The sequence below is a fragment of the Schistocerca piceifrons genome, chromosome 3, assembly GCF_021461385.2.
Source record: "Schistocerca piceifrons isolate TAMUIC-IGC-003096 chromosome 3, iqSchPice1.1, whole genome shotgun sequence".
NCBI lineage: Eukaryota > Metazoa > Arthropoda > Insecta > Orthoptera > Acrididae > Schistocerca > Schistocerca piceifrons.
Genome location: NC_060140.1, coordinates 873,379,319 through 873,400,430, shown reverse-complemented (window position 1 = coordinate 873,400,430; position 21,112 = coordinate 873,379,319). Strand labels below are relative to the sequence as shown.

Genomic DNA, 21,112 nt, shown 5'->3' with positions numbered 1-21,112 from the left:
ATTGCAATTAAAAAGAGGCAGACACTTAATACAGGTCCTTGTGGGACCCCATTCTCCTGAACTCGGGAGGAACTATGGGAGGCCGCAACTTGCACGCAGAAGGAACGAAGCGACAGAAAATTTTGTATGAAAATCGGGAGTGGACTACAAAGACCCCAACCATGAAGCGTAGAGAGGATGTGATGTCACCATGTCATATCGTATGCCTTCCGCATGTCAAAAAAGACGGCGACCAGGTGCTGATGGCGGGCAAAGGCTGTGCGGATGGCAGACTCCAGGCACACCAGATTATCGGCGGCAGAGTGGCCCTTGCGGAACCCAACTCAACTGCTGGCTCACCATGCGTTCGAGCAACTTGCAAAGAACGTTGGTGAGGCTAATGGGGTGGTAGCTGTCCACTTCCAGTGGGTTCTTGCCAGGTTTCAAAACGGGGATTACAATGCTTTCCCGCCATTGCGACAGGAACTCACCCTCAACCCAGATATGGTTGTAAAGGTCTAGGAGGCGTTGCTGGCTGTCCACCACGAGGTGTTTGAGCATCTGACAGTGGATGCAATCTGGTCCGGGAGCCATATCAGGGCAAGCGGCTAGGGCACTTTGGAATTCCCACTCACTGAACGAAACATTGTACGATTCAGGGTGGCCCGTGTGAAATGAAATGCTCCGTCATTCCAGCCGCTCTTTCAAGGAACAGAAGGCCAGTGGGTAATTCGCAGAAGCGGAACTCTGAGCAAAATGCTCTGCTAAGCAGTCTGCAATTGTGTTGGAGTCAGCACAGACTGCTCCATTCAGTGAAAGCACAGGTACACTGAGGGGGGTCCAATAGCCATAGAGGCGCCTAATCTCGGCCCAAACCTGTGATGGAGAGATACGGAGGCCAATGGTGGAGACATATCTTTCCCAGCACTCTTGCTTGCGATGGCAAATGAGGCAGTGGGCTCGTGCACGGAGCCGTTTAAACGCAATGAGGTGTTCCAATGAGGGATGCCACTTGCGACGCTGGAGTGCTCTGCTGCAATCTTTAATCACCTCAGTGATCTCGGGCAACCACCAAGGTACGGTCCTCCACCAAGGGGACCCAGATGAACAGGGAATGGCAGATTCTGCGGAAGTAGCGATGCCAGTGGTGACCAAGTGAACCACCGCATCAATGGCATCATTGGAAAGAGGCTCAATAGTGGCAATGGAGGTGAACAAGTCCCAGTCAGCCTTATTCATAGCCCAGCTGAAGGGGCGCCCAGAATATTGATGCTGTGGTAGTGACAGAAAGATCGGAGAGTGGTCACTACTGCACAAGTCGTCATGCACACTCCATTGGACAGATGGTAATACGCTAGGGCTGCAGATCGATAGGTTGATGGCTTAGTACGTGCCATGCCCACACTGAAATGTGTGAAGGCACCAGTATTTAAAAGAGAAAGGTCGAGCTGTGTCAATACTTGCTCAACGATGCTGCCTCAGCCTGTGGCCACTGATCTACCCCACAGAGGGTTATGGGTGTTGAAGTAGCCCAGTAACAGAAAAGTTGGTGGCAATTGGGCTATCAGCACAGCCAGGACATGCAGCGGGATATCATCATCTGGTGGAAGATAAGAGACTGCAGACAGTAAGATCCTGAGGCGTCCACACCTGAACAGCGACAGCCTCTAAAGGTGTTTGTAGAGGGACAGACTCACTGTAAAAGGAGTGAAGGACGTAGATGCAGACGCCACCAGATACCCTCTCTTAAGCTGCCTGGTTCCTATAATAACCCCGATAGCCATGGAGAGCAGGGGTTCACATCGACAGAAACCAAGTTTCCTGCAGAGCAATGCAGAGGAAAGGTTGAAGGCTGAGAAGTTGTCGGAGTTCAGCACGATGGTGGAAAAAACTGCTGCAGTTCCACTGGAGGATGACATTGTCCATGGCCGAGAAAGGCGTGAAGGGACCTAGGAGGCAAATTACACCGCTGGGTCACCTGCTGCCACCGATTGAGTACCGACGGGAGTGACATCCATCATGTCTGAGGGACCAGCGAGATATAGGTCCTCAGCGGGCGCCAGAATCTCCACCTCATCCTCAGACGCAGAGCTTGTAGGTAGTGGTGGAGTGGGTGCCACCGCAGGTTCCTTGGTCTTTGGGGTCTTCAATTTCGATTTCTCATGCTGTTCCTTTGGTTGCCCTTGCTGGGAGGGCTTCTTTGATTCAGTCTCCGGGACTGAAGAGGACCGCAAAGCTCTATGACCAGCGAACTGTGGCTTCTTCAGCCACAAGCAGGTGTCTGCTGTGCTGCTGGTAGGAACCTAGTGACCCAAGGGATCCATTCCTAGCGAGAGAAGCTGAAGAAGACTTATGCTTCTCGAGCTTAGAAGTGGGGACTGGTGTCTCCGGTGGTTGGGAGGGGGGGACTGCTCCCGAGGTATGTGGTGCGTGAGCAACAGTGAGGGAAGTGCCCCTCACCATCAAGGGGGCATGTGTGGTCCTTCGGCTCTGAGAGCTGACTGTATGTGGTGCAGCTGATGGAGCTGTAACAGGAGGGACAGTGGCAGCATAAGATGATGTTATGCACACGGGATGAAGCCGTTCAAATCTCCATTTAGCCTCAGTGTAGGTCAGTCGGTCCAGGCTCTTGTATTCCATTATTTTCCTTTCCTTCTGTAGAATCTTACAGTCCGGCGAGCAAGGGGGATGGTGCTCTCCGCAGTTGACACAGATGAGAGGTGGGGCACGTGGAGTATTGGGATGGGAGGGACAACCACAATTGTGACATATGAGGCTGGAAGCACAACGGGAAGACATATGGCCGAACTTCCAGCACTTGAAGCACCGCATCGGGGGAGTGATATATGGCTTGACATCACAGCGGTAGACCATCACCTTGACCTTCTCAAGTAATGTGTCACCCTCGAAGGCCAAGATGAAGGCGTCGGTGGCAACCTGATTATCCCTCGGATCCCGGTGGACACGCTGGACGAAATGGACACCTCGTTGCTCTAAGTTGGCGCGCAGCTCATCATCGGACTGTAAAAGAAGATCCCTGTGGAAGATATTGCCCTGGACCATATTTAAGCTTTTATGGGGCGTGATAGTAACAGAAACATCCTCCAGCTTCTTACAAGTGAGTAACGCCAGTGACTGGGCAGAAGAGGCTGTTTTTATCAAGACTGACCCGGATCGCATTTTCGACAAGCCCTCCACCTCCCCGAACTTGTCCTCTAAATGCTCTACAAAGAACTGAGGCTTCATGGACACAAAGGATTCCCCATCAGCTATGGTACAGATGAGATACCGGAGCAAATACATTTTGCTGTCATTCATAGCCTTTCGTTCCTCCCATGGCGTGGCCAAGGAGGGGAACTATTTGGGGTCATACATGTTAGCATTAAAGTGAGCCCTCTAACACTCAGAGACTGCTGGTGGTTGGCCACCAGCAAGAGATGTGCCATGCTTCATTGTGTGTCATCCACCCTGGTGCCACCTACTCCGCCCAAGGCCCTCCCCACGAGCGCCACCCAGCCAAAGCAAGGGCCACCGGGAAGGATGGCCATTGCCGGGAGTCCTGATGCTCCAGGGACATGGGCATCTACTCATTCACATATGTGGGGAGTTAACGGTGCAGGCGTCAGTAGAGCAATCCCTGTGTTGTCAGGGGGCTACAACCAACAAGGTACATGGCGGCCCCACCACAATGGACTGGCTACCATGCTGGATATTAGGTGACAAGTAGTCCATGGTCGTCATCAGTGCAGAAAGCGACACTGCAGATTGCTTGGTGGAAAGTGCACCCAGGAATGTATCTGCGCCCAAGAGATGGAGAGCGGTTGGGACTGCAAAGCAACGACAAATAAGCTGTTGAAAGGTCCCAACGCACGATGGACACAATGCACCAAGTAAGGCGCCCTTCCCCAGTCAGCTTGCTCTTCGGAATAATTTTGAAATATGGAAGTCAAACCTGAGAGGGGACCATCATATAAGGGCTGAAACATTTGAGACTCCTTTTAGTTGCCTCGTACGACAGGCAGGAATACCGCGGGCCTATTCTTACCCTCGAACCCGCAGGGGTGGTGTTCAATCTGTGTGACATCACAATGTTATTACGTGCCGTGTCGAAGGTAATATTCAATATCAGTAGGTTCAACCCACTCAAGTTTCCTCTATCTTATGTTGTATGAAGTACAATAAGTGAATGAATGGAAAATGCTGTGGTTTGACGGAACCAGCATTAGCTTCTGTGGTATATTCACAACTGAAATCTAACAATATTCATCGTAGATGTTAGCAGTGAAGGCACCAGTACTAATGTACAAGGACAACAGTAGAACTGAATGACAAGACTGCAAAACCGATAGAGAAAACATCCGTCTAGTGCAGGATTGCAGTATGTATTTTAAGTTTGAATCTAAGAAGTATATTCAGTGAAACAGTCCCATTCCAGTAAAGCAGGGCACATTCTGAAGGCTTTAATTTTATACTACTGCATTAATGTTCTTAACAAAATAGTGCTCGCAAAACACACACACACACACACACACACACACACACACACACACACTCTCTCTCTCTCTCTCTCTCTCTCTCTCTTAATGAACCCGGCAATGTTTCCCAATTGCTAAATATGAATGGGAATTGGTTATACGTCCTAATCTCCTCCCCCCCCCCCTTTTTCTGTCCACTTACTCCTCCACATTGTCTCTGTCTATTTCCACCTCCTTCATCCGCTCTTTGTCCATCAACTCCTACCCCCTCTCACTCTATCTACTCCTCTCCCTCTCTCTATCCATTTGCCTCCTTCCCCTTCTCTATGTCCATTTCCTCCCCTCTCCTCTTCTCTGTCCATCTTATCTTCCCATTCTCTCTGATCCTGCCCCCTGTTTATTGTTAAATTGCTAATGAAAACTTGAAAGGGAAATAAAATCACTTAGAATGAATGGGTAAATCGGTTGGGGTCATTGGTTACTGGGTATGCGAAAGACCTATCCAGCTCCTGGATCTTTGAGGATACTGGTTTCAATGACAGTATTTTGCAGAGTTTTAATATGTGAACACAGAGGAATACAAATTTTTGGATGATTCAGATTCTATAGTCATATTCTAAACCAATGGGATAAAACTTTGTCTAAGGGTTTAAATGCCCTGCTAACGTAGTTAAAACTGACTGGGGGAAAGAAAATGAAACCACACATTTTCACAACGCAGCATGTATAGGCTACGTTTGTCTGACTGTTTATTAGAGTATCGTGTAAAAATGTGATGTAATTCGGTCAAGAACTTTTCAAGACTTTTGCCAACACTGTATTCCTATTACATATTTTGTATAGATTAGATCAATATTAAAAAATATATAGCTTGTGTCTCTCTCTGAATATTTATTAGACTATCAAGTATAAATCTGAAGTAAATCAGTCAAGGCAGAAATGCGCTCAGGCATAGACGCATACATGTTAAGAATGTTCTGGCAGTTCTGAAACATAGGGTATATATTAATGTCTTTTATTTTCAATGTGTGGCTTGGTAATATATCTTTTTTTCCCCCAATGATGTACAAAAATGCTGTGGCAGCTATTCTCCTTTTGTGTTGACTTCCTCTCCGAACAGCTGAATTTTAAAGTGAAAGTCCTCATCGCATTGTGAGAAGAAAATTACGACATAGCTTGGTAGTAGAATAAAATCTTGCGACTTCTGCATATTAGAACTTTTACTTACCACAATACTGAGACAATTCAGTTCTTGCACCAGCTCAGAAGACCGACAGACATCAAGATTGGTGAGAAAAACAAATGAGTTACATAAAAAATTGACAAATTAACCTTCATTTTTCTGTTAGCTTAGACATAATCATACCTCACTTTGTTATCTTTGCCATACAGAGATGGTGCGAATATTTATTTGTATGTGCAGGCCATTTAAAGAACCTAAATAGTGTGTCCCCCTCCTAAGAGGCGCATTTTCTCTGGTGTTTCGGCAGATATTTGCAATCTCCTTTTTTGAAATGTGTAGCAACAACCAGTGTCATCTTAGAACATTGTTTTATTTCCAGTTACAAACAAACTTATTTTTAAAACGGAATTTTTCATTCACAGAGTGGTTCCAAATTAGTCTAGTGCAATGTTCTTTTATCGATATGTATTAACAAATGATAGTAAAACATGAAGAATAAGCAGTATTCCAGCAGCAACCACGTGCCACCCCAGTCTGTGCTGACTGCTACCGCCATGCAGCAGCGCTGCTCAGTTGCTGCTGGAATACTGATTATTATTTGTTTTTTACCATCCCTGTCAATATGTACTGATAAGAGGGATATCGCACCTGGCTAATTTGGAATAACTCTGTCAAATGGGCAGGTAATTAAAGATTATTTTATTTTCTTTTGGTTGATGGTGGGCATTGCATGAAAGATGTGATGAGCACTATTTGTTTGGGCTGACTCCAGCTTCACTTTGCAAAAACGAAATTGCAAATATTTGCCAAAACATCAGACAAAATGCACTTGACAATTTCCAGAAAGGACACCTAGTTTACATAGTATGTTTCACAAATATTCATTTTATATAACCCTTTCATGGGTCGTGGGGGACACACTTCCCACTAAATGTATTTCTTTACAATGTTTAAGGGAATATGTGTTACCACTTCTGTATGCTCCTGGCATCTAGTGGCAGTCTGCTGCACCAGCTGCAGTTTCCGTTTGGTGTGAAACATAGCCTTCAGGGCTGTGGGAAGTACATTTCTCACCAAACAATGGTGTTTTAATGGTTATTGGGAAGTACGGTTACCACCAATGTAGTTTCTGGAAGTAGCTTGGAAATATACTTACCACAAAATTAATCTGTCATTTGTGGTCCTTGGGAAGTACACTTACAACCAACTTAGGGATATCCCAAAGCTTTTGGGAATACGTTTCACCACCTCTGTCTATGCCTGACATCTTGTGGTAGTACACTGCACCAGGTGTATGAAAACTGCTACAACAACCCATTTGTGTTTGTCATGGAATCACTACTGTTGTCAAAACATATTGCTTCACTTTGGCAATATACATTATTGTGACCTGTATCAGCTTATACCTATACTGCGTGATGAACTTTCACAGCTTGTTTTCACACTGTGGTAAGTAAACAAATACTTTTAAATAAAGTAAAAGAAAACATAAAATAAAAACAGAAAACACTGTTCATTTTTTATATGTAATGGCAACACACAACAGCACACAAAAGGGAAGTGAGACATCTATTTACCACCAGTTTTAACACCTCACAAAGATGCAACAGTGATTATGTATCACTATTGTTTTTGATCCTAAATTACAACAATAAAATTATCCAAAAATAAATTGTCTTCGCTGAGTTGTTACAAAAAAATGCACCTGCAAAAGTGTTAACAGATATAATAATAACAATGTATTTTTACATAAACATTATTCACACAATTTCATTTAAAACATAGTACTCCAATGATTTCACAATTGCTCTGTTGTTTGGCTCAATTTTTGTCACAGACAAGTTAAAAATGGAACCACTGAGTAAACAATGTTGTTCTCTGCCAGCCATGTGCAGTTTCTGTTGCCACAACTGCACTGTCGCACAAGTTCAAAAATAATGTGCTGTGAAACAAGTTATTGTCCTGAATTGGGATCCCCTTGCTCCACTGCCAGCTAGACTGTCATGGCTCCAAAGAACTGAAGTTTTACAAGGGCTGCCCTCTCTCTTCTGGGGAGTGGTGTGGGACCCCACAAAAATTACAAAAATGAACAGAAAGACAGTATGGGGCAGACTGCCATCAGGCCCTGCTATAAATAATCAATCATAAAAAGAATATAAATATTTCATCTGCCACATTTAAAAAGAAGCTTTCTATTTGGTGCAACATCTGTATCTGATGGAGAAAATACAATCTTGTTGAATATGTCACAATACTTGCTACTGCATTGAAGATTTCCTCAAAGACAGTATTTTTTCTTTTCTAGTTTTCATTCTTTGTGGCTTGCCTTTCTAGTAGTGTTGCTTTTCAGTGCCACAGTCACACAGTGTCATCGTGTGTTATAATTGTATCGTTGCAATTTTCAATTTGTGTCTGAATACTTGTGTTAGCATTTTCTTTCACACTGTTATTCAGCTACTCATAGTGAAAGACAGATAGGGACTGTGCTTATTGTGTACAGATGCTAAGGGAATTGGCCATTGTCTGGAAAGAGGTAGAAGATGCTTTGATCTCATGGGCAATAGGCTTCATGCTGCTTCTCTGAGCTGAGGCAGTGACAAGGCCTCTGGGGCCAAGCTGCGGACTTCTGAGGGTTCCTTTGTTGGGGACGGTCCCTGATATCACTATGGCTTCTGATGCACCTGGCCTTGCGTGTTTGTCCACTCCCGGAGGAGATTCGTAGACAGTGTTAGTGTTGCAAATCTCTAAGTGGAAAGTGAACCCTTGTACTGATGAGACAGCTGTGTCCTTACACCTTAGCAATACATGCATGTTGCTCCTCATTGGTGAGAGAAAATCTAAGGCGGCAAGGTACACCAAGTCAATTACGAATGAGGTCAGTCTTCCTGAAAGTCTAGAAAAGTAGAGACAGGATCCTTGCTGATCATTTGGGGGCTCAGTTAGTAGATAGGATTGCGTTAAAGAATTACCAGGCACATTAGGAGGGAAAGCCAATGTGCATCTGATATGCCTGCCACAGTGTCTTATCCAAGATACGGAGGAGGCTGCCCTGCATCTCTGTTCAGAGGCCACCTTCAGTTCCTTTAAATGGGAGGCTGAACTGGTGAAGACAGCTAGTCTTGTACACAGGGTAGAAAACATAGCTCGCAATTTTCAGCCTTATCCTTTGAGACTCGCATAATTCTACAGTGACGTACATTATTGGGTGAGGGAGATAAAATATCATCAGGGTAAGATGATCTTTAATAGTGGCAGCAAAGTTATTATCATAAAGAACTTTTAATGATATACAGTGAGGTTATCACAGATTTTGAATGTGAATTAATTTGAGTGAATGTAATTGCCAAACATGGTACACATGGTAATCAGATGCCTCTGTCTTAAGAGCAGTGGTGGCAGAACACTTCGCAGAAAGTGTGGAGAAACTGTCATGTAAATTTCCTGATTATGTTGTGCTAATATAGGGAGAATTCAGCTTAATAGGTACACACTGTAAGACTCATGATTAAAGCAGATGGTTCAAAAAGGGATTTTTGTATTATTGTTCTAAATATCTTACCCAAAAGTTACTCTGAGCAGTTAGTTAGAACCCAACTTGATAATAACAAGTTTTTCCATTCATTTGCGACACAGGAGGAAATTAGTGATCATGTGGCCATGATAATGTCAATGACTACATACGTTAACAGGAGTCTTCAGAAATGTAGCAAAATATTTCTGCTTAGTCTGAGTAATAAGGCGCAGACTACAGTTTACTTGAGGCTTCAACATATTAGATAAAATTTAACAGCATTTTACAACATGCTTCATGCAAGATTGTCAGTGATGGGAAAGTTATGATTAACTAAAACCTTTATTTAATACCACTTCATCAGCTCCCAACCTGTGACCTTCCAGCCTAACCTAGACCTTAGGTTGTGGCACATGCTGGTGTGTTACAACTAAGATTTTGAACTCACAGTCACTGATTTCACCAACTACCAACTGTCACGTTTAGACTTAGCTTAGAGCTGGTGCCCTGGGCAGCTGGCAGAAGTGGAGAAGACTGCTGGCCTCACACCTGAGTGCAAGTGGCTCACAATTTGCAGCATAATTCCCAGAATTGATAAGGATCCTTTACAGGTCTCTGGACTTGCATTATGGGAAATACGGAAGCGTCCGATCCCACCCGTCTGCTTTGACCCATGACGTCACAAATATGGCGGAAACAAAAATAAACACACACACTTTCCACAAGAAGCCTAATGACACTAACGGGACAAGCGCGGGAAATGGGGTGTTTTGGGTGGGGGGCAAACTAAATATAAACAAATTTAGACGCCTTGCGTAGCTACAACGTGTAAGTGAAGACAGCCATGCATGAATACCCACCCACCTCCCCAGGGGTCGTAACGCCTGCAACCCATAGAAGATAAAGATGCTTCAGTAGCTGATTAGTGTTTTTTGTCTTTTTAAAAAAATCTCACGGGATAGAACGAACAGGTCAGCAAGATAAATATAATAAACTAAAACAGAAATTCGAGGAAACATAATTAAAATAAGTAATAAGTGTTTTTAAATTAAAAACAAAAAATCTCACGAGATAGAACGAACAGATCAGAAAAGTAAATAAAATAAAACAGAACTGGAGACAGCCACACTCAAACCAAACTCTGCGCCATCATGACGTCACACACGACAACACCCTTACGTCACGGGTCAAAGCCGACGCGTGGGATCGGACGCTTCTGTCGACCCGCGTTATGTGGTGGAGAATTGTAGTATTCTCCTTGAAAGGTCAGGGCTGCACTACATGGAGGAAGCAGCTACTTGGAAAGCAGAGTGCTTGTAGAATGCACATACGTTTTTAAGTCTAAGCAATAATTTGAGGTCCTCTTATGAGCACTCATCATCCGATTGGCAGAGAGAGAAATCATACTGCATATAAAGAAAAGTCACTTCAACTCTCAAAATTTGAACAGTATATTGCCAAAGTGTTCATAAAAAGTTCCGATTTTGCAGCCCTCCAGGAAAGATGTCATGTTCAAATTATTTTCAATCTCAAGATGAAATCCAAAGTAGAATATTTAATGAGGGATGGAAGATAAATCAAAAAGACAGATTAGACACCATAGGAGGGGTTGCACACATTGCAAGTAACAAAAATATTGGGTCTATTGTGGTCGAAACTGATTCTGGCTGTGGAGTTATTTGTACAGGCGTAAACTGTCTAGCTTAACTAAAGTTAATATATGTAAAAACAATGATGATGTGACTTACCAAACGAAAGTGCTGGCATGTTGATAGACACACAAACATACACACAAAATTCAAGCTTCATCAGGAAAGAGGGAAGGAGAGGGAAAGACGAAAGGATGTGGGTTTTAAAGGAGATGGTAAGGAGTCATTCCAATCCCAGGAGCGGAAAGACTTACCTTAAGGGGAAAAAAGGACAGGTATACACTCACACACACATATCCCAAGCAGAAAAAAATTTTTTGGTTATTGTTTGGAAGTGGGTTACGTATTATTGAGTATATATAGGCGGGATAAAATTGTATGGTAGATTACGGTAAAAAGGAGAAGGCGAATACAAAGTGAAACTACTTGCAAAAACAGAAAGAGAAAGTAAGATGACAGAATAGATTTCGAAATGCAACAGTGACAATAACAAACGTAATTTGGGATGTGTGTGTGTGTGTGTGTGTGTGTGTGTGTGTGTGTGTGTGTGTGTGTGTGTGTAGCTGTACTTTTTTCCCCGTAAGATAAGTCTTTCCGCTCCCAGGATTGGAATGACTCCTTACCCTCTCCTTCCCTCTTTCCTGATGAAACAACCGTTGGTTGCGAAAGCTTGAATTTTGTGTGTGTGTTCGTGTTTGTTTGTGTGTCTATCAACATACCAACGCTTTCGTTTGGTGAGTTACATCATCTTTGTTTTTAGATATATTTTTCCCACGTGGAATGTTTCCCTCTATTATATTCATATCATTAATTTGAACCCAACAATTACGTTTGTTATTGTCACCGTTGCATTTCAAAATCTATTCTGTCATCTTATTTTCTCTTAACGAAAGTTAATTATGATATAACAACAAAAACAATTAATTTTTGACAAAATTATCTACCTCTATTCCTAGAACTCTCCAGTCCTTTTCCTACACTGCTCTTTCTTCCCCTTCAACCTTTCTGCCTGAAGAAGGTATTCTGAGGCTGCTTTATCTATCCAACTAAATTATTTTGTCAAAAGTTAATTATGAGATATTTTTACTGACCACCCAATTCTGACAAGCAGTTGTAGTATCATTCACAGAAAGTGTAGTGTAGAAGTATCTTGATCATGGCGTACTAGTTGGTGAAGACTTTACCTACTGATTATAGATTGGGGCACCTACGCATTCATTCCAGGTGCCACAGACAGACAGTCTTGTGAAGTAATTCTGACATGTTTTCTAAAACTCTCTTGAGCAGCCAGTTCAACAAATTAGACACAATGGAAATATTTTAGACATTGTAGCTACAAACAACCTGGGCTTATTGACAGTGTGAGCAGAGAGACAGGGATTAATGACCACATTATAACAGCAATAATGTTTACTAAAGTTAATAAATCCATCAAGAAGTCTACGCGAGTATTTATGTTGGAAAGAGCAGATGCACAGTTGTTAGCATCATGCTAGCTTAGGCATCTGAATGTATATAATTTCATCGCAATCCAATGGTTGTAGAGGAAAGTTTAAACTAACTGTAAATTGTGCAGTGGAGAAGTATGTGCTGAGAAAGTGGATTACGGATAGAAAAGACCCACTGTGTTTAACAATAAAATTTGGAAAATGCTGAGGAAGCAGAGACTGTCAGAGTCTCTGTTAAAAAAAGAATGGTGAAAAGTTGACAGACAAAAGTTAGTAGAAATTCATGTGTCTATAAAGAGATTGATGTATGTAGCATACAACTTCCCATTCATATCTTGGCAAAAATCCTTGCCTAGAACTTGAGGAAATGTACAATCACCAAGTGGGTGGAAGACTTCTATCCAGTCGCTCATTGACTAGTCCAGTGTGGCAACAGAAGATAGCAAAAGCAAAGTTGAAGTTATAAATTTCACATTTAAAAAAAATCGTTCATGCAGCAGGACTGCACCAACTTACCACTGTTTGACTCAAACAGACTCCTTTTTGGGTTACATAGACATTAAGAAGAAACTAAAAGAGGTGGAAGAAAAAAAAAAAAAAAAGAAGTTTCCCGGTCCGGACAGAATAATAATTCGGTTTTACAGAGAGTAGTCTCTGGCAATGGCCCCTTATCTTGTACTTATCATGCGTGTCTCACGCAGAACACACTACCATGTGACTGGAAAAAAGTGCAGGTGACTTTTTAAAGAACCTGCAAAATTATACAACATTATCCATAACATTGGTTTGCTGCAGACTTCTAACATATTCTCAGTTCAAATATAACGCAATTCCTTGAGGCAGAAAAGCTTCTGCCACAAATCAACATAATTTAAAAAGAATCACTCATCTGAGTCTCAGCCTGCCCTTTTCTCTCATGATATCCCGTGAACCACGGATAAAGGACAACAAGCAAATTCCATATTTCTAGATTTCTGGAAAGAATTTGACACAGTGCTCCACTGCAGATTGTTGTCCTTGATGTTGAGCGTTCATCAGAGACAACAGTATCACCAGGAGTGAGCCACGGAAATGTGATGAGACTGCTCTTGTTCTTTGTATATATAAACAATCTGACAGACAGGGTGATCTGCTATCTGCGACGGTTTGCTGATAATGGTGCAGTGTACAGGACAGTGCCTTCTCTGAGTAACTATAGGAGGATACAAGATGATTTATACAGGATTTCGGTTTGACATGATGAAAGCAACTTGCTCCAAATGTAGAAAAATGTAAGTTGATGCTGGTAGGTAAGTATCAAAACAATCCTATAATGTTCGAAAACAATATTAGTGAGGTGCTGCCTTATGGTCAACTTCGATTTATTGGGAGAATTTTAGGGAAATGTTGCTTGTTGATCATATGCAAAGGAGACCATTTATAGAACACTTGTGCAACCTGTTCTTGAGTACTTCTCACGAGTCTGGGATCCCCCACCAGATCAGATTAAAGGAGACACCGAAGCAATTCAGAGATGTGTAGCTACATTTATTACCAATAGGTTCAATCAAAATGCAATTATTATGACATGCTTTGTGAACTCAAATGGGAATTCCTGGAGAGAAGACTGAGAAGAAGCAGAGAATCAACATTTGAAGCTAACTATGGAATGACTCTACTGCTGCCAACTTACATTTCGTGTAAGGACTGTGAAGGGAAAATAAGATTAATTGGAGCTCACACGGAAGTATATTTGCGAATGGAACAGGAAGGCTAATGACTAGTTGAGTCAGTATAAGATGATCACTGACAGCTAACAATTGTTGTTTCCAGCATTCAGCTGCATAGGATTAATGGGCACAAGTGAAAACAATAGTCATCCATATAGCTGTGACAATACCGTAGCAGTGCAACAGTGACATTTACAAATTCACATTTTGTGGTTGGTTGAGATAGGTGTACAAAGTTGAAGCACCTAGCCCACTGCAACTGTCAGGAATCAATTTATATGACTCAACTGTAGTAATGGTACTAAGAACCCTCTGCCTTGCACCATATGGTGGCTTGCAGAGTGTGTACATGAAAATTTCTTCTGTGGAGATTGACAAGGGTGCCTTAAACAGCAGTCTTGTGAAACTCAGCTCACTCTATTCATTCACAAGATCCAGGAAGCAGTAGATAGTGCAGCCTGGTTATCATGTTCCATGATTTGCAGAAGGCATTCAATTTAATCAATACAGTCCTGAACCGTCACCTAGTGAGCACAATAAGTGCATATTGATATTGGACTACCTTTGTGACTGGATTGAAAATGTCATACCAAATTGTTCTTGGGGGGGGGGGGGGGGAGATGGTGGGGGCATTGCCAGATAAGACAGTGTTTAGGTTATACTGCAGGGCAATGATGTACAACCATTTGTGTTCACATTACTTGTAAATGATTTAAAGGTTAACATTGGTGGCTCCATGGGGTTGTTTCAGGCAATGCCGCTGTATGTAAGACTCTCAAACATCGGAAAATTGTAGCCACTCTTGGCGAGAAACTGGGAGTTAACCCTCAACATAAGTAAACGTTAAGTATAAATAGTCAGAAGTACACATCTTCAACTGATTATACAATGATACCTAAGGATGTGCATCCTGAGAGATTTAAACTGGAACGAACATATACGACTAGTTGTGAAAAGGGAGATGGTAGATTGAAATTCATTGAAAGAATCCTAAAGAAATGCAATTAAGCTTTGTGAAGTTAATGAACAGGACCTTCATTAGATTCTTACTTCTTAGCCTGAGACTCTTGCCAGGTGTGATTCATAGGGTAAAGAAATTTAAAGAAGGGTTGCAAGTTATGTCATGAGTTCACTTATCACACAAGAGGGCATCTAGAGACATTTATTCAACTCCAGTGACTGACTGATCTAAAGGATTACTGATGGTCTTCCTGCTCACACAGCATTTACAACTGGCATCATACTGATGACCTTACATGTAAATGAAAAGTACAAAATTATGGATGTCCCGAGACAGTAAACTGTAGAGCATCCACAGTTTTGTGGCTTTCATTTACGGAGCACAAAGGCTATTTTCATATTAATTTTCCATTCTGCGTGCCAATTCTCTATGCTTGTGCCAGCACAAGCGCGGTCATCAAGTTATTATGGTCAAATAATATCTTCACCACATTAGAGGGCGCAATGGTACAGTAAAAAGCTGTAATTGCTTCATCATCATCAAGTTACCCATAAACAAACCCGAGTAAAAAATTAGTACGAAAACATATTATGGACACCATTACGAAACAATTTATGAATGCAAGTTGGGCACGCATGCAATTTGTGCTATGGTTCTGAACTACCAGATGGGAAATCAAAAGAATTCTCTGTGCAGATCATAGCGATCCGTTTAAAAAGACAAAAAAAATCTATTTTCTTGTTCTATGCTAGTTAAATTTTACCATTCCATGGAAGTATTTAATTAACAATCGCAGTTTCTTTCTAATGAGGCCGTCGAAGTGAAGCGAATACCGACGTGCATGACAATTTCCTACACCTATCACACACAGTAACTTTACGGAAGTGGTGATACTGAATAGCTAAAATTAAAGACACAACAACCAAGTACAGTCACCGCTTTGGTCATTCCCCATTCTATCAGTCTCATGCGAACTTCTTTCCCGTCCCGTTTCTCACCTGGAATCGTAGTTTGCCGACAGTGATTTTATTTGTGAATGCGATACATAACAGATTCTGTGACCATTCAAATGGTGAAAGCTCGAACCAAAACACTTTATCATCAAACTCGAGCACATGAGTAGCTGACGTATGGTCCATTTCCAATGTAAACACGGTGGTAAACACTAAATTACAAACACACAAAACTGCCGCTCCTAACAAAGTCTTTTAGTGTCAAAGTACGACCTCCGCGGAAGTGAAACAGTGTTGTCATATCTGCTGTGTAAAATTATATCTGCTGTGTAAAATTATCCATTCCAAAATAAATAAATGCTTGTTTTAAAGTATTCAGATACAATCTCACAAATATGATTAGTCATCTCAGCAACCTGATATGCGTTACGCAGCCTTTTGTTTCGTCGCTTCTGTTGGCAACGGCAATCATTTCACGCTTCCTTTTCTCTCGTAGCAGGGGATGGACTGATGGCAAATAATATAACTGGAAAGATAGTCGATTTGCCCTGTATACGGCACTTTTGTTTACACGTGCGTGTGATGTTTAGCATATTCGACAGTTTTGGTGCGAAAGTGTAGGTGTGAGTCTACGCGAGATCCATGACATTTATTTGCTTGCTGTTTTATTAGCCGTATTCCCCATTCTTAGACTGTTTTCATTGCAAAAAAATACGTAAGTAGCCTTATCGATATTTGTTATTACATTATTTTGCTCGTTTCGGTTTGTGTCTTTGTTTACTAGGTGATATACTGGATTTAAAAATGTTCTTAAACAAAGCTGCAGTGTTTTGTGTCAGATACAAATTAATTTTTGTATTTACCTACTAAATTGACAGTACACATTTTCAACTGTTTCATCAGAACAGTGATTGTTTTGCCGGTAGGTCGTTTAAAACTGTACTCTGTTTAAAGAGAGGCACTTTAGTATATTAGCTTAACTATTATTGTGCTACGATGGTTATAAGGGACGCGACTTTTTCCGTACTTATTTATCTACGTCATCCTGCAGTTAATTGGGAAAATTAGTTTTGTTAGTGGCGGGCATGAAAGACATCCTGTGAAACTTTACCAAATGCCTTCTCAGAAAACTACTTAGAATAAGTAGTCAGAAACCCTACGCCCGACGGAAATATATTGGGTGTAACGGCCACAAATAGACATGACCACTTTGAGGGTCCACATTGAAACTGCTGTCAGTGAGCATGAAGCAGTTGTCAACAACAATAACCAAAGTATGAAGAACAACTAAAGCAAGCAAAAAGATATATATGTTCATTAAATTAGATAAAAAATCAGTAGTGTCATATCTCAGTGAGGAGCTTGAAAATTTCATCACAGAGCAGGAGCACATAGAGGAATTCCGGATTAAGCTTAAAAGAGGTCATAATGGGAGGGAACCTCCATTGTATACAGTCAATGTAAAGAACTTCCAAAGAAATGGAGATTACTGCATAATAGGTGTAAAACAAAGTAGGCCTGGAGATAGAGAGATGCTGCATGAAATGCTTTTAGCGGTCAAGAGAGCAATGAGTGATACCTTCAATGGCTACTGTAGCAGAATCTAGACAAATATTTTACAAAACCCAAAGAAATTTGTGGTCATATGTAAAGACTTTTTAGTGGCACCAAAGTTAGTGCCCAGTCCCTAGTGAATGAGACAGGAACTGAAATGGAAGGTAGCAAAGCAAAAGTTGAAATGCTTAGCTCCATTTTAAAATGTCCCTTGACAAAGGAAAACCCAGGAGAATTGTCCCAATTTAATCCTCGTATGATTGAAAAAAATGAATTAAATAAGTATTGTCAGTGGTGTTGAGAAACAACTGAAATCATTAAAATTGAACAAAGCTCAAGGTGCTAATGGAATCCCTGTAAGATTCCATATTGAATTTATGGCTGAGTTAGCCCCTCTTCTAACAATAATCTGTCATAGATCCCTCGAACAAAAAACCATCCCCAGTTCTTGGAAAAAGCCACAGGTTATGTATGTCTACAACAAGGGTAGCCGAAGTAATCCAGAAAACTAATGTTCAGTATCCTTGACAACAATTCGTTGTAGAATCTTATAACATATTCTGAACTCAAACATAATAGTGCATCTTAGAACATATTCTGAGCTCAAACATAATAGGGCATCTTGAACAGAATGACTATCTCAATGCAAACTAGCATGGATTTCAAAAACATCAATCACATGAAACCCAACTCGCAGTTTTCTCACGTGACATACTGAAAGCTTTGGACCAAGGCAGCCAGGTGGATGCAGTATTTCTTGATTTCTGAAAAACATTTGACTCAGTACCACACCTACACATATTGTCAAAAGTGCAATCATATGGAGTAGCAAGTGAAATTTGTGACTGAACTGAGGACGTTTTGGGAGGAAGGACACAACATATTATCTTGGGCAGAGAGTCAATGTTAGATGTAGAAGCAACTTTGTGTGTGCCCGAAGGGCGTGTGTTGGGACCCTTGCTGGTCCTAATGTATATTAATGACTTTACAGACAAGATATTAACAGAAAAATCAGGTGATGCAGTTATGTGTGATTAAGTACTGTCTGGAAGAAGTTGCACAAATATTCAGCCAGATCGTGGTAATATTTGACATTGGTGCAAAGACTGACAACTTGCTATTTGTTGAAAACTGATGTTCTGAGCTGGAGGCTGTGTACGAAATATGGATTGACTCTTACATGGAAGGTAACATCACTGAAATTTGTTGTGAGTCTCACAAAGTCAAAGGGACATTGTCTCGTATCTCATCACCACCCAAGGAGATTTCATCAGTTGGGAAAACAAAAATTGAAACCTAATGTAAAATGTATCTTAACATGAACTAGCCATCTGAAGATGTAACCTGTAATGGCGCTATTTAGACAAATAAATAGCATTGTAAAAAAGTGAATGGTTGCTGTTATCTTCTATGTAAGAGTCAACCTATAGTTTGGCAACATGCCCTAAATGTCCACAAAATGAAAAAAATGTAGTATCCTTTGGCTATAATATCAGCGAGTCAATGTTGGAATTGGCCTACTCATACAAATACCTGGGTGTAATGTTTTGCAAGGGTATGAAGTGGAATGATCTCATAGGTTCAGTCGTGGGTAAAGCAGATGTTAGACTTTGGTATATTGGTAGAATACTTCGGAAGTGCAATCAGTCAACAAAGGAGATTGCTTAAAATTCACTCATATGACTGGTTCTAGAATATTGCTTGAGTGTGTGGGATCTGTACCATATAGCATTAACAGGGGATATTGAATGAATACAGAGAAGGGCAGCACAAATGGTCACATATTTATAATCCATAGGAGAGTGCCGCAGGGATACTGAAGGAACTAGGAGAGTGTTGCAGGGATACTGAAGGAACTCAACTGGAAGACTCTTGAAGATAGACATAAACTATCCCGAGAAAGTCTATTAACAAATTTTCAAGAACTATCTTTAAATTATGACTCAAGCAATATACTACTACCACCTACATATCAGCTGGCCGCTGTGGCTGAGCGCTTCCAGGCGCTTCAGTCTGGAACCGCAATCGCTACGGTTGCAGGTTCGAATCCTGCCTCGGCCATGGATGTGTGTGATATCCTTAGGTTAGTTAGGCTTAAGTAGTTCTAAGTTCTAGGGGCCTGATGACCTCAGATGTTAAGCCCCATAGTGCTCAGCCGGCCGAGGTGGCTGAGCGGTTCTAGGTGCTACAGTCTGGAACCGCGCGACCGCTACGGTCGCAGGTTTGAATCCTGCCTCCGGCATGGATGTGTGTGATGCCCTAGGTTAGTTAGGTTTAAGTAGTTCTAAGTTCTAGGGGGCTGATGACCTCAGATGTTAGGTCCCATAGTGCTCAGAGCCATTTGATTTGAACCCATAGTGCTCAGAGCCATTTGAGTCCTACGTATCACTCACATAGGGATCCCGGGGATAGGATTACAATAATTAGGCCTACTGCACACAGGTAGGTGTTCAAACAGTCATTCTTCCCACACTCCATACGTGAATGGAACAGGAAGCAACCGCAATAACTGGTATACAGGGATGTACCCTCTGCCATGCATCTCATGGTGGTTTGCAGATAATAGATGTAGATACCTAAATGTACGTCTAGATCTGTACTCTACAAACAACCTTGAAGTGCATGGCAGAGGGTACATCCTATTTTATCAGTTATTAGGGTTTCTTCCTTTCCATTCATGTACTGAGTGTGGAAAGAATGATTGCGTGAATGCCTATCTGTGTGCGGTAATTGTTCTAATCATATCCTTAGGATCCTAAATGAGCGATACGTAGGGGTTGTAGTATATTCCTAGAGTCATCATTTAAAGTCAGTTCTTGTAACTCTGTTAATAGACTTTCTTGGGACAGTTTACTTCTATCTTCAAGAGCCTTCCAGTTCAGTTCCTTCAGTATCTCCCACGGGTTAAACAAACCGGTGGCCATTTGTGCTGCCCTTCTCTGTATACGTTCAATATCCCCAGTCAGTCCTATCACCGGTCCCATACACTTGAGCAATATTCTAGAACCAGTTGCACAAGTGATTAGGAAACAATCTCCTTTGTAGATTGATTACACTTCCCCAGTATTCTACCAATAAACCGAAGTCGGCCATCTGCTTTACCCACGACAGTCTCTGTGACCATTCCACTATATATCCCCACAAAGTGTTACACCCAGGTATTTGTATGAGTTGGTAAATTGCAGCTGTGGATCGTTGATATTATAGTCATTGATCACTACATTTTTTCATTTTGTGAAGTCCACAATTTTATATTTCCGAACATTTGAAGCAAATTGCCAATCCTGGGACCACTTTGAAATCTTATCAAGATCTGACAGAATATTTATGCAGCTTCTTTACACACGGTGCTTCATTATAGATAACTGTGTCACCAGCAAAAAGCCTGATTTTATTATTAATATTGTCTGCAACGTCATTAATATATGACATGAACAGCAAGCGTCCCTGGGGGACACCCAAAGGTAATTCTACATCTGATAAGTTCAAAATAGAATCTTGTTATACACTTTAGGGCTGTTGAACTAGAAATGATTGATGTTACCAGACTGAGTTGAAAATTTAATTCGGAATCTGAACCTTAACTTAGAAACTCCTTTACAGCAGACCTTATTGCATTATGTCATAAGATAATATTGGGAGAAAACAGAGGTGATGAGGCCTGCCAGCACTGTTCACATGGAGTGGATC

At 41.6% G+C, this 21,112-nt stretch overlaps 2 protein-coding genes across 3 annotated transcripts in view; one reads left to right on the top strand and one right to left on the bottom strand.

Annotated features, from left to right (window-relative positions):
* The window catches only part of LOC124789678 (nucleoporin Nup37), a 69,316-nt gene extending 52,949 nt beyond the window's left edge, over window positions 1-16,367 (bottom strand). Inside the window, exon 1 of one of the 2 annotated variants that reach the window (XM_047257114.1) lies at window positions 16,285-16,367. Coding sequence is in view for 1 of the 2 variants with exons in the window: in XM_047257113.1 (XP_047113069.1) it covers window positions 15,914-16,054 (141 nt within the window). In the remaining variant the exon portion in view is untranslated. Of the gene's footprint in view, window positions 1-15,913; window positions 16,153-16,284 lie in introns of those variants that run through there. The other variant, XM_047257113.1, reaches the window with a different exon arrangement.
* An 8-nt stretch (window positions 16,368-16,375) lies between these two features.
* LOC124789677 (exportin-5) overlaps window positions 16,376-21,112 on the top strand; it is a 200,615-nt gene continuing 195,878 nt past the window's right edge. Inside the window, exon 1 of the mRNA XM_047257112.1 lies at window positions 16,376-16,583. The gene's annotated coding sequence lies outside the window, so the exon portion shown is untranslated. The remainder of the gene's footprint in view (window positions 16,584-21,112) is intronic.